Here is a 15,900-nt window from a genome sequence, read left to right as displayed (position 1 = left end):
TTTGAGTAGACATATCAGCCTATTAACAAGATCCAGTATTCCCTTTTCACTCATATATAATGCAATATTCATTATGTACCTGTGTGGGGAGATTTTATGAATGCTGCTTTTGGTGACTAAATTAACTGCATGGCTAAGTAAGGTTAAAACACAAGAGAGACCACTACTTGCAGATGAATCTTTTCAGATTGTCTATCCTTGTCTCTCCATAGTCCTCTAATACTCTCTGCTAGTTACTTAATCTGCATTTTCACATTCTAGATTTACATAATGCTCATTCCATAGAAAGGGTGAGAAACAGTTATACTCCTTCTTCCAGTTTTGTTTAGTTGTGCTATAGCTGGTACAGTCTACTATTTAAGAGCTCCTGTGTACAGAAGTTCACAGTAAAGAAATCCACAGGTGTGGGAGCTTGGCATAATGGTTAAAGTGTTTACTTTACATACACAAGGTCCAGGGTTTGATTCTCACATGAGTTAACTGTATAGGCCATTCAAATGACCCACAAAGACAGTTAGCCTAGTACTAATCTATGAACCAGTGAGCCTATGAACATTGTTTCAGATGCACCTTCACAGTGCTTATAGAATATTTATAACAGTAGCAACATTACTATAATGAATGTTATTGAACACTTTGTGCTTAAATGTTTTTTTTTATCACTTTCTTGAACTGTAATCCCTATTAACTGATCAGCAGTTTGTTGGAAGGCAGAGAACTTGTACTTCATGCCTTGCTTCAGTTGGGATATGTGTATCAGTATGTTTCTTCATTTGTAAAGCAATCTATATGCTAATTGTTTTTGTCATATTACTTTCCATAGACAAAAACTAAGAACAGCTTAATCTGTTTGCTAAACTGTCTTTTGTTATGTTTCTTTTTAGTTATTATGGATAAATACCAAGAACAGCCTCATTTGCTGGATCCACATCTAGGTAAGGTACAAATCATACCTTTTGTTTTTGGATCTTGAAATTATGTTAAAAGTAAATTATTATTGAATGTTTTTGTTTTACAAATGTTAAGCAAGTATTCACACAAACACCTCTTTCTATGTACCTATTTATGTATTTATATATATATATATATATATATATATATATATATATATATATATATATTTATGGGTGGCACAGTTGTGCAGCAGTTCATGTCGTCACTTCACAACAAGAGGTTCTTCAGTTCGATTCTCGGGTGGGGTGCCTTCTGTGCTGAGTTTGCATGTCCTCCCTGCATTTACATGGGTTTCCTACGGGTACTCAGGTTTCCTCCGACATTCCAAAGACATGTGTCTGGAGCATTTCTCCCCAGGCCTCCGCTGAAAATAGGCTCTGTCCTAGTTGGACTTTCCCGGTCAACAAATGTTAAATTAAAATAAAATAAATAAGTGTGCATGTATATGTGTGTTTGTGTGTGTGTGTGTGTGTGTGTGTATATATATATATATATCTATATATATGGATTCACTTCTTAATTTCGAAATACCAAAATCCCGATGTTCAGAATATCGAATTCAGAACCGCAAAATCTTGAAATCTCGAAATTAAGAACCCCCCCCCAAAAAAACAGTCAACACATCACAAAACATGCTTTTACAGAGGGGCAAGCCCCCCCCGCTACTTAAATATACCAACTCCGAGATCACACTACAGTGAGGAAAAGTGAAATCTCCCGTTCCATGCTGTATGCCGATCTCCGTTGAGGATTTCAAAATTTTGAAACTTCGATCATATGAATTTCGAAGTATTATCAAAATTATGTAGGGGACCTATATATATATATATATATATATATATATATATATATATATATATATATATATATATATAATGTGTGTGTATCTGTATGACTACTTCAGTAGTACCATATAAGCTAATTTTAAAAAAAGGAGACCAGATCACCAAAGATTTACATGTGTGAAACTTTGCATTGCTGATGTTCAGAACACTGAACGTTTGAAATGGTGACAGTCCAAGGTGAGCGGAACAGGAAATCTGCTCATTACCACACTGTAGTGTGATCTAGGAGTTGGTATACATAAGATGCAGGCGGTTGGGGGGGCACAGCCCTCCCTGCATCATTGTTTTATTTGGAATTCAGTAGGTTTTTCATTTTAGAATTCCTACAGAATATTCATGTCAGTGCTATAGTTACTGTCATGAATATTCATTGGGATTCTGTTTTGGATTTGGGTTCTGGTTGGTAGACGGTTGGATTGTAAATTTGTAGTTTCTGCTGTTCATAATTGTTTATAGGTGATAGACATTGATATATATTATTAGTATTTTCATATCATTCCGATGTGATTTCCGACTATCGCTAAAGCTTCTTGTAAGGCATATGTTATATTCTCTTTGGTACAAAGTATGCATTTTTAAAGATACAGCTTGGAATTTACTTGGGACAACTTTAGAGCTGTGCAGTGAATAGAGTCAATGCTTTACACAGTCAGACTAATAAAAGTTGGATATTTGAAATTTGTGTTTTGACATTTCAACAATATGGTCTCAATTTTTTTAAAAGTCAGTTATATGGTATTTCAGGTTTGTGAAGTATATATATATATATATATATATATATATATATATATATGCATGTATGTATATATATATATATATATATATATATATATATATATGTATGTATGTATATATATGGTTCCCTATCAGAAGCCTGAAACACTATAAGCTTGAAAATCAAAATCCTGAAACCAAAAGCCTGAAAATTCAAAATCCCGAAACCCAAAATCCTGAAACTCAAAATCCTGAAAACACAAAATGGACATACTGACATCATTGTGGCTTTGCTATTGTTAGCCCTGTGGTGTTAGGTCATGCGTTGGGTTCAGGTGAGTGTGCGGTTGGTTTTATGTTAGGGTTAGGGGCGGTTTAAGTGAGTTAGGGTTAGGGTGCAGGTTAGGCATGTATGCAATAGTGACAAATATTGGGGTTAGGGGCGGTTTAAGTGAGTTAGGGTTAGGGCGCGGGTCAGGTGAGTGTGCGATATTGACGGACCTTAGGGTTAGGGTCAGGGTCAGTTGGTAGATATTAGTGTCTTTATAGTGACATATTAGCATTATTTGTGTTTTCAGGATTTTGAGTTTCAGGATTTTGGGTTTTCGGGATTTTTAATTTTCAGGCTTTTGGTTTCAGGATTTTGATTTTCAAGCTTATAGTGTTTCAGGCTTCTGATAGGGAACTATATATATATATATATATATATATATATATATATATATATATATGTATATATAATCTGTGTGTGTATGTATATGTGTGTATATATACATACATACATACATGTGTGTGTGTGTGTGTGTGTGTATATATATATATATATATATATATATATATATATATGTATATATATATGTGTATAGATATATATATATATATATATATATATATATATATATATATATACACACACACACACACACACACACACACAAGAAATCCTTGTGAGAGAGATGTTTTTCTTCTTTTCTCTCTCTCTTCGTCTTTATCTCAGTTAGCTAAACCACCACCTGTGTAGTGTACTAACTGCGTATAACACCCATACATTTCAACCCTGTATTTTATTCTCTTGATAGTTCCTGCATTGCACATCTTTATGAACTGGACATAATTGCAAATTTATATTTTCAGATTACTTGTTTAGACAGACTAACAAGTTACAGATTAAAATTTCTTGTCTTTCTTTGGATTTAACTAATCTCCATGTACGTCTCTTGTTTTGAGATTTTTTTGTCTCATTAAATGTCAGATCAGTCTCCGTTGAGTGTTGTATTCTATGCTAAATAAATACCAACTGTAATGTAACATGCCACATTTTTATATGTATAGCATGTCCTGACTCTCTTCTACAGTTTTCACTCTCTTTCACTCGCACATAGACACAAAACAGTGTCTGACTTTATTGTGTGAGCTGCATTTTTTTCCACAGTAGCATTTTTCAAGATCTGTATTCTTTAGTGAATTGAAAATAAATTATGTGCTTCCCTTTCTAGGTACAATTATATATTTAAGCACTGTATTTAACATTAGTAGCTTAACTCCTGATGAAGGGCTCATGCCAGTTCGAAACCTCAAGTAATTTGCAAAACCAGTGTTGGTCCAATAAAAGGTATTACATCATGTCTGTGCTCCAGTGTCTTTGTGTAAGCATATCAGGAACCCTCTATTACCCCCCAGAAAATAGGCATTTCTGCCATGTCGGCCAGTTTTCATAGTATATGTTTAATGAACTTCAGTGTATGTAAATTGGGAGGCATATTGTCCATATTTCAGAGAAATTCTGACTATGGGAAAACAGGCTTTAGCTTATTTGGAGCTCATCTCAGTTTAATACACTTTTCTTAAAACACTTTGTTACAAACTGCTGTGTGATTGCTCACTTTTAAAGTTGCTCAGCAATGTGAATATTCTAAACACTTTCACATGCAGAAACATCTAAAGAGTAAAGATGCCAACTTCTCTGGGCATAGCTCTCAACTTTCTTTCTGTCTCCATAAGATGGAATGTTAGCTCTTGGTGACAATGTAGAACAAATGGGCAGGATGTGGAACAGTTGCAAATGACTTCAGCTAATAAGCTTTTATTTATTTATTTATTTATTTTGCACACTGTCAACATTTTATTTTGATGCGTTATATAAAACTATAAATGTGTTACAGACCCTTTCAGTGTTATGGTTCAGCTCATAATAAGAATTTCCTACAACTGGCATATAAAAAAAAAATTGTGATAGAAAAGTTTACCAATAGAGTAGAAAATCACAACATGTTTCACTACAGTGATGTGTTGTCTTACTTTGGTAAATTGTGAAAATGCTAGAAAACATGTTGTTTTCATTCTTTAAGAAAGGTGAATAACTTTAAAACAAAAGTGTGTATTGGGTTCTTATTTTGGTACTGAGGTAAACCATGGCACAGATGAGGAAAAAACACAGCACACACCAAGCTGTAGCTAAAAGTAGTTTTATCAAAAATTTACTTTTAGAAAACATGAAATCAATTACTTGCAGAAGTCATTAGTTTAATCTTTCTGCAAACTATACAAAGAACTATAGTTAGGTCATTTAGTGCTCTGGGCAACTCCTTGGCTGGCATCCCCTTAACCCAAAGTTGAGGACCAATTTAAAAAAAAAAAGAGAACCAATATACAAAACGGTCTACAAAGAATGTTTTTGTTACAGTTAGTAAGATTATAACAGTAAGCTAACAATATTCATTAGGAAGCCATAATATCGCCTGTGGCTTCTTGCATTTATTGGAGAATCATCATTCATTACCAACTACACCCCTTAATAGCTGATGTCTGGGGAAACCACCCTTACACCATGCCCTAATTATGCATGTGCCTGAAAAGAACAACTTTATGTACTTGTTAAGTTTGCTCACAACTTGTTTTCCATTTCCCTTAACTCACAGGGTTAAAGGTTGTTACTAGATGACACACCCAACTAATTACACCCCCTTTCATAAGGAATGGTGATGGCGAGGCTTGGAGAAATTTGCAGTTGCCTATCTGTTCATCTAAATTATATTTTAAGATAATGAAGGACATGTTTTACCTTATAGAAATCAGGAATCTCTTCTGGAGGTGGAGAATTATTTGGGAAAAGGATGTGTCATGCCAACAAGTCCTGTTTATGCTGCACTATAGATTTAAGTCTTTTGGTTTCGCATTTGTGTTACTGGTCAGACAAAACTGGGTAATTTTCATCTTTATACATTAGGCATAGATCACCTCATAGGGGAATCTGTAGTGAGCAGAATAGAGAGGATTTTTACATACTCAAGGTAACTTAGCTCATACCTGAGATTTTTTTTTAAAGTGGGGCACTGCTGTTTATTTTTTTTTATTATTATTATTATTTTTTTTTTAAGTTAGAATAAGTGTTTAGATTGGTACATACCGAAAGATGTGTTGTTTTTTAGTATGGGTCTGATAAGGGATGAGTTATGGGTCTGATCAGAGATTAGTAGATGGAAATAATTAGTTGAGAAAGCTAGAATGCTTCCCTAGTGACAAGGAATAAATGTGTTCAAAGGAGAAATCCCTTGTTAACTACCGAAGTATGTCGTACATCTTTGCCACATAGTGTCTAATTTCATACCTTCCTTTCTTATTGTCCTGAATTTTACCTAGCCTTAATCATCAACCACGTACAACTGCTGCCAGAACCAACTGTTGCTCTCTTCTGCCTATTTTTTTACTGCTCCTAATTGAATGTACTGTATGTACAATTCACGTGTCATTTTATTTATCTTTTGCATACCAGGTTAGTCCTACTAGACCAGTAACCTCTTATCAGGGAGACCCAAGGGTTTTTTCATACTGACTAGGGAAAATTTGGCCAGGGCTCCTGGAAACTTCCCCTACTTTTTGGAGAAGAAGAAGTAAAGCATACTCTGGAGCTGTTAGGTGGCACTAAAGGACTGATAATGTTCTGGGAATTCTACGATAGAAGGAAGTGTAGCAGAGACTGAGAGGGGGGACGGGGAAAACTTGTAGGAGAAAGAAGGAAATGAAATTACTGTTACAAAGTTGGAAATTGGAGCAAAAGAGAGACAAGTGCTGGTAGATTTGATGAAGCAGACAGAGCCAAATGAAGGAGGGGAAGAGATTTGGAGTGACATGGTCGAGAGACTGTTACAGGAGGAAGAAACTGAGAAGTTAGAAACAATAGCTCGTGAAGAAAAACACTGAAAGTATTCTTGGATGATGGAGTAGCCAGTTTTAAGGGTTTACTTCTACAGCAAGGTTTTTTTGTTGCAAGAAAGAAGTTATGCAGATACAGCAAGGCAGTAAAGAATTGAAAAAAGAACTGAGAGGGGGCAGTGATTTGCAGTTTCCCAAGATGACCAGTGTTAGGAATAAAAAAAGTAAAAACGATGACAGTATGAACATGTGTGACATTATGAATAGTATTATTTTGCTGTTCGGGTTTGACATTAAAGACATGAGAGCATTAATTAATTTGGGGGCTGAACATTTGTGAAGTGACATTTGTAAATTTTAACTTGCTGGAAAAATTGACGATTGTGACTGAAAAATGAAATGTAGTAGCACCATGAAAAGGCTATTTATTTCAGAGATTGGGACTACAGCCAAAAAATTAAACAAATGAACAGTTTAGTACTAAAGGTATGGAAGAGCATTATTTTAAACCTTTTTTTTTCATTCACTATGTAGTATATTACAATAATTAAAAAAAATTCAATAAAATAAGTGTATGGACTAGAGGGTTGGATAGAGTGGGTAACAGTGGATTTTACTTTTGTGAAAATTCAACATATTTCAAATCAAATAATTGTGAATGGTAAGAGAGGACTTATGTACTGGGGCCAATGTAAAACATGTTATTTTTGTGGGAATGAAAATCATTTAGTACAAGACTGAGACAAATGAAGGTGTAACTAGTGTGGAGAAAGAGAGGGCATATAGCAAAAAAAAAAAAAGCCTGTTTGTAGAAAATTTAACGAATATGGGCAATTCTGGTTTGACTGTTCCATATTAGAAAAGGGAAGTATAGATGTATCAGAAATATCAGAAGGACAATAGTAGAAAATATTACTGCAGAAGATGTTGAAAGAGAAGGTGGTATGAGGAAAGGGGGGGGGGGTACTGAAATGGATAAACAATGAATAGACAGTTAAAGAAGAAACATAGTTCAAAGTGAGGTCATTAATGTACAGGAAGCAGACAGATGGACAATTTTAGAAAGTGAAGGGGAAGAAGGTGGTAAAATGTAGAGCTGGTGTATATATAGGGTTGAGGTGGTGTGAACAGGGGTGCTTGTTCTTCAGTGTTTTTATTCTTTTTTTACCCTTAGAGTTACAATAGGGAACCTGAAATCAGTCATAGTGTCATTTAGACCAAGACATTCCATTTTTTTGTATACCTGGCCCAAGAACTTGGCAAATGGAGACACTTTTCAGATGAGCTCTAGCATGCATTTGCATCTCTTCTGTATTAGGTGTTAACTGTGGATGTCTCTGATGTAGATGGGGGAGAACCACACATGGAGGCTTCATTGCTGCAAGCTGCTTCGTTTCGGTGTCAATTTTAAATTATGTAGTAGTTTGAAAAATTATAGTATCTGTAAATCTAGCTGTCAGACCCTTAAATAGTTAGCAGGTCGTAATGCACACTGATGTAGGACATAAGCAAGGTGATACTAAGTTGTAAGCAGCTTTGCAGATTTGTTTTGCAGCTGTGAGTTATTGCCATTTCTTTCTGTAAAGTGAGTCTAATAACTGTTCATCTACCAAAGAAAGTGATGTCCTGGCAAAACACCTAAGAAGTGGGGTACACCTGGACTGCAAAAACAAAAATAGTGCCATTGTGATATGCACAATAACAGTGCTATACTGCCACTTACCACCTGGAGATCCCAGAGGTAGCTAGTACTTGAAGGTGTAATGATGTTTACAGTTTACACCATTTTCAAAAAGATGTGCAGTGTAAATTCCATGTAGATGGTACTTGTGGTAGACCTGTGTATCAGCCGTATACACTTCTCCCAATATTAACAAGGTATCAAAATCCTCTGCACAGAAAGGACATTTCTTTGAGTGTTATCACCCTTCTATCTCAATGAAAGGGCTCTTCCAAGAACAAGAAAAAATGCATATAATCCTAAATGCCTTTGGCTAAAACATCCATGGTTCTTTTTGCATTTTCCACCTTTGTTGGATCTGAACTGCTGGCACCCAGCTGGCCTACTTATTTTGCAAGGATGGGGAGGCATACCTGGGAAGCCCTACTGACATGTTTACTCCTGGATTGCAAGAGCTGGGTAGTAAGGAGTAGGAGAGTTAGCTAGCATGTTACACACTCCCTAAGTGGAGAACCCCCTCCCTCTTGGAGAGTGTCCATGCTCCTCAATTGCTACATTATGAAGAAACCTTGACTCACAGGTGTGGGTGCACCATGGCAGGTTGGGCTGCTTGAGTCTGTATTCCATAGTTGAAAGCATCTAGTGCTCTCACTAGGTGTCCTCCAAGTGGCAGGTCTAATCTGCCTCCATCCTCCTGGGGGTAGGTAAGTTGTCAGCAGTCACTCATTCTTATCCTGCTGTTCAGCTTCTGCAGGCACCCAAGCCATTAATTGAACTCTGACCACTAGCATAGTCAGGGATTCATCTTACTGTGCCATAGAGCAGGCAGCTCTCCTTGTTGAGAGTACAAACCATTTCTTGCCATCCTTCCTAGGAATGTTTTCTGATCCAAGAGAAAGGCAGGGGAGTTGATTTTTGAGTTTGTGTCTCGCATCTGTAGAGCTCATGCTGTGAAACCTAACATTCTGTTGCCCAGCAAAAAGCCTGTTTCTTTTGTGGTGGTGATATTAGAGGTCTGAGAGAAGTTCATGACCTAAAATATTTGTTAAATTTGAAGACCGTATTTTAGACCATCTGTCATCTTTTTGCTTTGGGCATTTCTATCTTGCATTAAATTCTAATGTTTTCTCTTACCATATCAGTTTGTCTCGTAGTTAAACCAATTGTACCTTCATATTCCAAGACTTCCTAAGGGAGTATCTCCATTGCTTTGTTATATATTTAGCATATACATTTAAGTCTTAATGAGATCACTCTGTTGATTTTTTTCCTGTCACATGGTACATGTTTAAGATAATTCAGTTTAAATATAGACTTTATGGAGGTTAGACCACAGGTACTGTAATCACAGCCATTTTTGTTAAGGAAATGAGCCAGTGTCAAATATTCCACAAAAAGAAACAACAAAAATGCAGCTTCTGTTCTTTCTGCAAATACAGACTATAAAAATGTTTGTTTGCTGACATTTTTTTCTGTATTTTACCATGTTTTTTTCTAAATCTGAAGCTGCTGCTGTTAATTCAAGGCATTTTACTATCTTCACTGCTTTCAAGAGGGTTCTGTGCAGTGCCTAGCTGTCTAAATCAGTTTTGAGTGGGTTTTGTTATTTTTCTGCCTTTTTGTTTCTGAATTTAAAGCTACAGTTACTAATTCAAAGTAAAAGTAAACTTTGTCATTCAAATCTATACTACAGTGTAGCTGAACGGAATTGTGTTGCTTCATTCCCAGTGCAAGGACATGCATACAAAAAATATTTTAGTAAAAAAAGTAATTTGACATCACAAAAAACATCACCTATAAATAGAAATAGATAGAAGAATGTATAGATATTGCACAGTGTATATCGCACTCTCTTGAATTTCTGGTATTAGGGTACAGGTGAAGAACAGACAGAATTGCACATTCAGATATAGAGATTGACTGTCTATATAGCACTCTTATGAACTGTGTAAAATTAGTAGAACGTGATGAGTCTATACTGTATACTATTGCTGATCAAACAGCTATGTACATGCCTAGGTGATTGTTGGGATGAAGGAGCTGATTTTCTTCTGGTTTGCCTGTCGACAGAGTTCAACAGCTTAATGGATAAGGGGAAGAAACTGTTGTTCAGCCTGTAAGTCTTGCAGTGCATGCTTCTGTATCTTCTACCCGAGGAGAGGTAGGCAAACATGCAAGTTGCAGGATGGGTAAGGTCATTGTTTATTTTTCTGGGTCTTCCTATGCAGCGAGTCTTGTGCAAGTCTTCCAAGGGTGTAAGTGAAGAACCAGTGATTTTCTCCACTGCCATTACAACTTGCCTGAAAACCATATGGTCGGCGGTATTACAATTTCCACATCAGCCTATGATGTTGCTTAGGATGCTCTCGATGGTGCCCCTATAGAATGCTTGGAGGATGGACTGAGACAAGATTGCTTTTTCTCAGTTTCTTTAAGAAGTGCAAACATGGCTGCACTTTTTTGACAGTGTAATTGGTGTGCTCTGACCAGGACCGGTCGTGTGAGATATGTATTCCCAGAAATGTCATGCTCTTGACCCTCTCCACTGACACCCCCTTTATCTGTAGAGGTTTATGTGCTTCCTGACACCTTCTGAAGTCCACAGTCAGTTCTTTGCTGACTTCAGTGCTAAGCTGTTGCTGTCACACCAACATATCAGTTGCTCCACCTGGCATCTGTAGACTGTTTCTTCTCCTTTCCAGACTAGACCTATGATCATGGTGTCATCTGCAAATTTGATGATTTTATTGGACTACTATTTGGCCATTCAGTCATGTGTCAGCAAGGTGAATAATAAAGGACTTGAGATGCATTCCTGCGGTACTCCCGTTTCGCAGTTATGCTTCCAGAACTGTTGTCACCCAAATAAACCTTTTGCGGCCTGTCCATGATGACATTGCCATTGAGTTTAAGGTTTCCACTGCTTTCAAATGGTTTCCATGCTGTTAAAAAGATTAATCAGTGTTGCTGAATTTATTTGCTGTGCTTTTAGTTACTTTACAAACTTGGAACAGTGGCTAGTATTGGCCAGTTGTGGGAGTCATGTGGGGCTTGTGGCAGTTAAACCTGATGAGAGTGGGGTGATTGCTGCAGTTATGGGAAGATAAAACGCTTGGTTAGAACTTTAGCTTTTTACAGCTTTCATTTTCCCTGCTAATTTAATCTGTACGAGTAGTCAGCCATTGTTGTGTTATCCCCAAACTCCTGTAAGCTAAAGATTCTATGCACAAGTTAAAACTAAGCAAAGGGCCTTTTAACTCCAATTTGCTTGCAAAGTACATTTGTTCTACCGCAATTAAACTTTTTTTTTTTCATTTAAATCAGATATCCTTCCATAACATTGTGGTAGTATTCTTCACTGAAGTGATCTCCTACCAATGACAACCCAATGTCTGACCAGCATACCAAAGCCTTTAGATTTTATAGGTGCAGTACATCACAGATATGCTCCCCACGCAGGACGTAGGGAATAAAGGTGACATATGGATGCAAATACTCAGAACTTCTTTGCCACCAGTCCGAATGCCATTGAACGTTGGTCTGAATGTGTCCATCTGCTGTGCTGGTTATCAAACCATCTTCAGATAAATGCCCCAGTGTTGTTTCTTCTCTCTCTGAATTTGGTTTTGTGATGAGGCATTATTCTTGGCTTTATCTTCAAGCCTTGCCTGATGATATTAAAGCCAAACTTTTAGATGCTCCTCTGGATAATAAAATCTTTTTGGGACACCTGAAGTCCTTCCAGGATAAGGGTAAGACCACACAGCAGTGGAAGCATATTTTTGTCTCCCCATGCAAACATTTTCAGAAGAATTACCCTTTTAAAATCTGCCTTTGTTCGTGGGCAGACTTGTCAACCTCGCAATGGTAAGAAAGGGTCTGCGAGTAAGCCTTCCTTTCAGGACAAGCCTTTTTCTGTTTGACATTTTGCCTCCATCTCCTCCTCCTCTCAGCCAGATCCCCTTCTTTCTCCTCTTTTCTCTGTCTCTCCTAAATTGGCAACAGATCACCTCAGACATTTGGGTGCTGTCTGTCATTCATCATGGGTATTTCATGATATGGAAATGTCTTCCCCACTTTTAAGGCATTCTGCATCCTCCTTCAGACCAACTCTTTCTCTTTTCCCAGAGATTTTGCAGTCTGTGTTGGATCAGGCCACCATTCAACCTGTTCCAGCCATCCAAGTGGGAAAAGGTTTTTACTCAAGGATGGTTTTGCTCCCTCTGAAGGAGGGGATTTGGAGACCCATTCTGGACCTCTCTCTCCTTAATACCTTTCTCAAGATCCCTTATTTCAGGATGTTGTCTCTTCAGACTCATTGCTCTTCGTCTCTCCCAGGCCTTCTTGGTCTCTCTAGACCTCAAGGATACCTATATTCACAGCCTTATTCACCTTCTGTTCAGGAAATGTTTACATTTCTCTGTTTCTTCCTCGCATTTTCAGTTTTCTGCTTTGCCTTTGGACTTTCTGCAGCCCTAAGGGTATTCACCAAATGCCTCATACCTGTCATTGCCTTTTGCAGGTTTCAAGGGATATAGATATTCCCTTATCTAGACAATCTGCTTATTCAGACTCCTTTTCCTACCAATCTTCTACAAGATCTTCATTTTACTACTTGCCTTTTACAATGCCTGGGGTTCACCATCAAGCTCAAGAAGTCAGTTCTTATGCCCTCACAGAATTATATTTTTCTCAGTTCCAGGATTCAGGCATTCCCATGTTGGCCTCTCTTCCTGCTTTCCTGTCTCCTCTTCTGTCTTCTTGCATGGCTAGGAAATGTATCAGGATTCTGGAGTTTATATTCTCCACCATTGCCATGCTTTCTTTTGCCAGACTCCATATGAGGAAGTTTCAATGGTACCTGAAATTGGTGTGGCTTCAACACTGCCAACCTCTGGAATTCCCTTTTTCATTGCTTCTTTGTCTCAAACTCAAGCTCATTGGTGCATACAGCAAATTTATCTCATTCTGGGACTGCTCTTTCATGGAACAGGAACAGTTCACTGACACCTCAGATATGGTGTGGGGTGCTTCTTGTGGCTGTCTGAAAGTTCAGGGTCTCTGGCATATCACTATAAAAGAGATGAGCGCTCTGCTTCTGGCTGTACAGGCCTTTCATTCCCTTTTTCTCCCCAGCCCTCTTGGAAATATTCAAAGATCGTATCACCATGATGTGGTATATCAACAAGCAAGGAGGTACAGTGTCTTAGCTCCTTTGCAGACTACAGCCTCAACACACGATAATTTTCTAGGTATTTGTGTGGAGTGCTGTGAAGGTGTGAGGGCAGCCTCATGGATGGAATTAGTGTACAAACCCTTGAAAAAAGAGGAAACCACCCTAGTAGAATGTGCCTTTACAGATGAAGAAAAACATTTGCCATGAAAAGAACAACAAAAGGAAATGGTGCCAGAGATCCAGGAGGAGATAGTTTGCCTGGAAACAGCTAACCCAAAGCCCTGGGATGAAAACAAATAAAAAGTTGATATGATCTGCGAATAACCTTTGTTTTATCCAGATAATATCTGAGCTGTCTATGCAGGTCCAAGGTGTGGAGAACCTTCTCACTGGCCAGACGGTGAGTAAGGAACATCTCATTAACTACTTTGGGCATAAAAGAAGGATTAGTATGAAGGGATAAATTCAAATGACTCTGTGGGTGATAAGGTTTTGATCCCTTTTAGGCACCTCTTTTCTGAAGACATGCTTCAGGTCCTGCAGGAGGCCAGCAAACCCACTACCAGAAATCCTATACGTCTGAATGGAAAAGATTTCCCTGTTTGGTGCCTCTCTCGCTATCTGGATCCATTCTCAGTAGGGGCTCCTCAATTGAAATTTGATATTAGCAGGACTAGATAGAGCCATACCCTGTAGCAGGCTGTGCTAAGGAGTACCCCTTGCTTTAAGATCAAATTAAATTGTTTTGGCTGTTTATTTACTTACTTCAGACCCTACCAGTATTTATTCAGTATACACCAAATATTTTTTAAAAAGTAATTATATTGACTCAAAAATGTATTCAAGCAAGTCATATACTGTGCAGATAAGCATTATATCTGATATTTCTATACTCTTGGGCTAAACGGAAGATCAGCCAGCTTGTATTCAGTTGCCAATTGTCTTATGCTCACAGAAAATGAACTGTTACTCATCTTGTCACAAACTGTATGTGAGAGATGCCAATATTTAGTCAGGATGAAGCCCTCACTATCACTTATGAACATCATTTTTGAGCTTCAAACACCGTCACAGCACTTCACACAAATACCTAGAAAATTATCATATGCTGAGGCTGTACAAATGTCATTGGTTAAGCCTCTAAAGGCAAACAAAACTGAGACTCTGCAGAAATAAAATACTGCAGTACAAATTACCACATCTATAAGCTTCCCCCAATCTTATTGTACAGAAACTGTCTGCTAATAAAAATGGTGTGGTGTTAAGTGACTCCATTTTCAGGCATACAGATCCTACTATCACAAGGCTGAGAAAAATAGGGTGAAGGTGAGTTGTCTTTCAGGAGCCAAGAGTTTTGATGTTGTTAGGGCTCTCAAGTTGAAAAAGTATGACTACGACATGATTGTGGTCCACATAGGTGTAAATGACGCAGGCATGCAAAACCGTGCGGTATATTCAGAGAGACATTTATGAGCTCTCCATGCATGTCACAAGTGCAATAATGTCAGTGTTATTAAGTGGAATCTTTCCTTCTTCAAGAATGATGCCAAAATACAAAGAAAGGATGTTTGGTTTCAGCAGTTGACTGAATAAATGGTGTTATTCAAGGGGGAATCCAGTATGTGTCAGTTTGGAATGAGTTGCAGCATATTCCTATTTGCTTCACCAAGGACAGCTTACACCTCTCATTCTAAGGTTTCCACATACTGGATGAAGCTCTTGCTGCCCTCTTACTGCTTTTTTTTAGGTAGTGTCCAGTTAATGTAGTTCCATACCTTAAAAAAAAAAAAAAAAAAAACAAGTCGAGACCCAGACAATATCATTGTAGTGCTGCTCAACTCTAGGAGTTTAAATAACAATATCCCGACCTTGAAGCCCTCCTGCATTTGCAGCTTATTTGTCCATGTATGTTATTACGGCTGAAGTTGGTTTAAAAGTGTAAAAAGATTCTGGTAAATGTTTTTTTATGGTTGAAAAGAGCATCAACAGATGGAGGCTTATTGTAGATGTGACAGTTTTCCAGTGGCTTATAAGAAAAGATGCATGATGTAAACATTGAAAGGTTTCCATTGCTGGATCAGCACTTGTAGAGGACTTCTTTAGAAATGGAAGATTCATTTTTCCTCATCATCCATTTCCTAGTGTTTTTATGTTGTAAAGAAACCAGTGTCAGGTTTTGCCTTCTAGAGAACACAGAAGGTACACATTGTGTCTACATGTGGATGACACCCTTGGAGGCAGCAAGTACTGCATGACTTGCTTCTCAGTAAATTTACACTTATCTCTGTTTCACAGAGATTTCTAATCCCACATTAAAGTGCTTCCTTAAAGGGATTCTTCATTTCAGGCTTAATGTTTATCCATGTTCACCTGTATGG

The 15,900-nt window shown here is 37.6% G+C and overlaps 1 protein-coding gene across 1 annotated transcript in view; it reads left to right on the top strand.

The window, feature by feature from the left end:
- TBCD (tubulin folding cofactor D) overlaps positions 1-15,900 on the top strand; it is a 3,708,267-nt gene that overhangs the window by 178,539 nt on the left and 3,513,828 nt on the right. Inside the window, exon 2 of the mRNA XM_044068123.1 lies at positions 885-935. Within this exon, the coding sequence (XP_043924058.1) occupies positions 885-935 (51 nt within the window). The remainder of the gene's footprint in view (positions 1-884; positions 936-15,900) is intronic.

Source organism: Protopterus annectens, chromosome 4.part0, assembly GCF_019279795.1.
Source record: "Protopterus annectens isolate FY-2018-M chromosome 4.part0, PAN1.0, whole genome shotgun sequence".
NCBI lineage: Eukaryota > Metazoa > Chordata > Ceratodontiformes > Protopteridae > Protopterus > Protopterus annectens.
The sequence above is the reverse complement of the archived record's forward strand: the minus strand, read 5'-3'. Positions and strand labels throughout refer to the sequence as shown.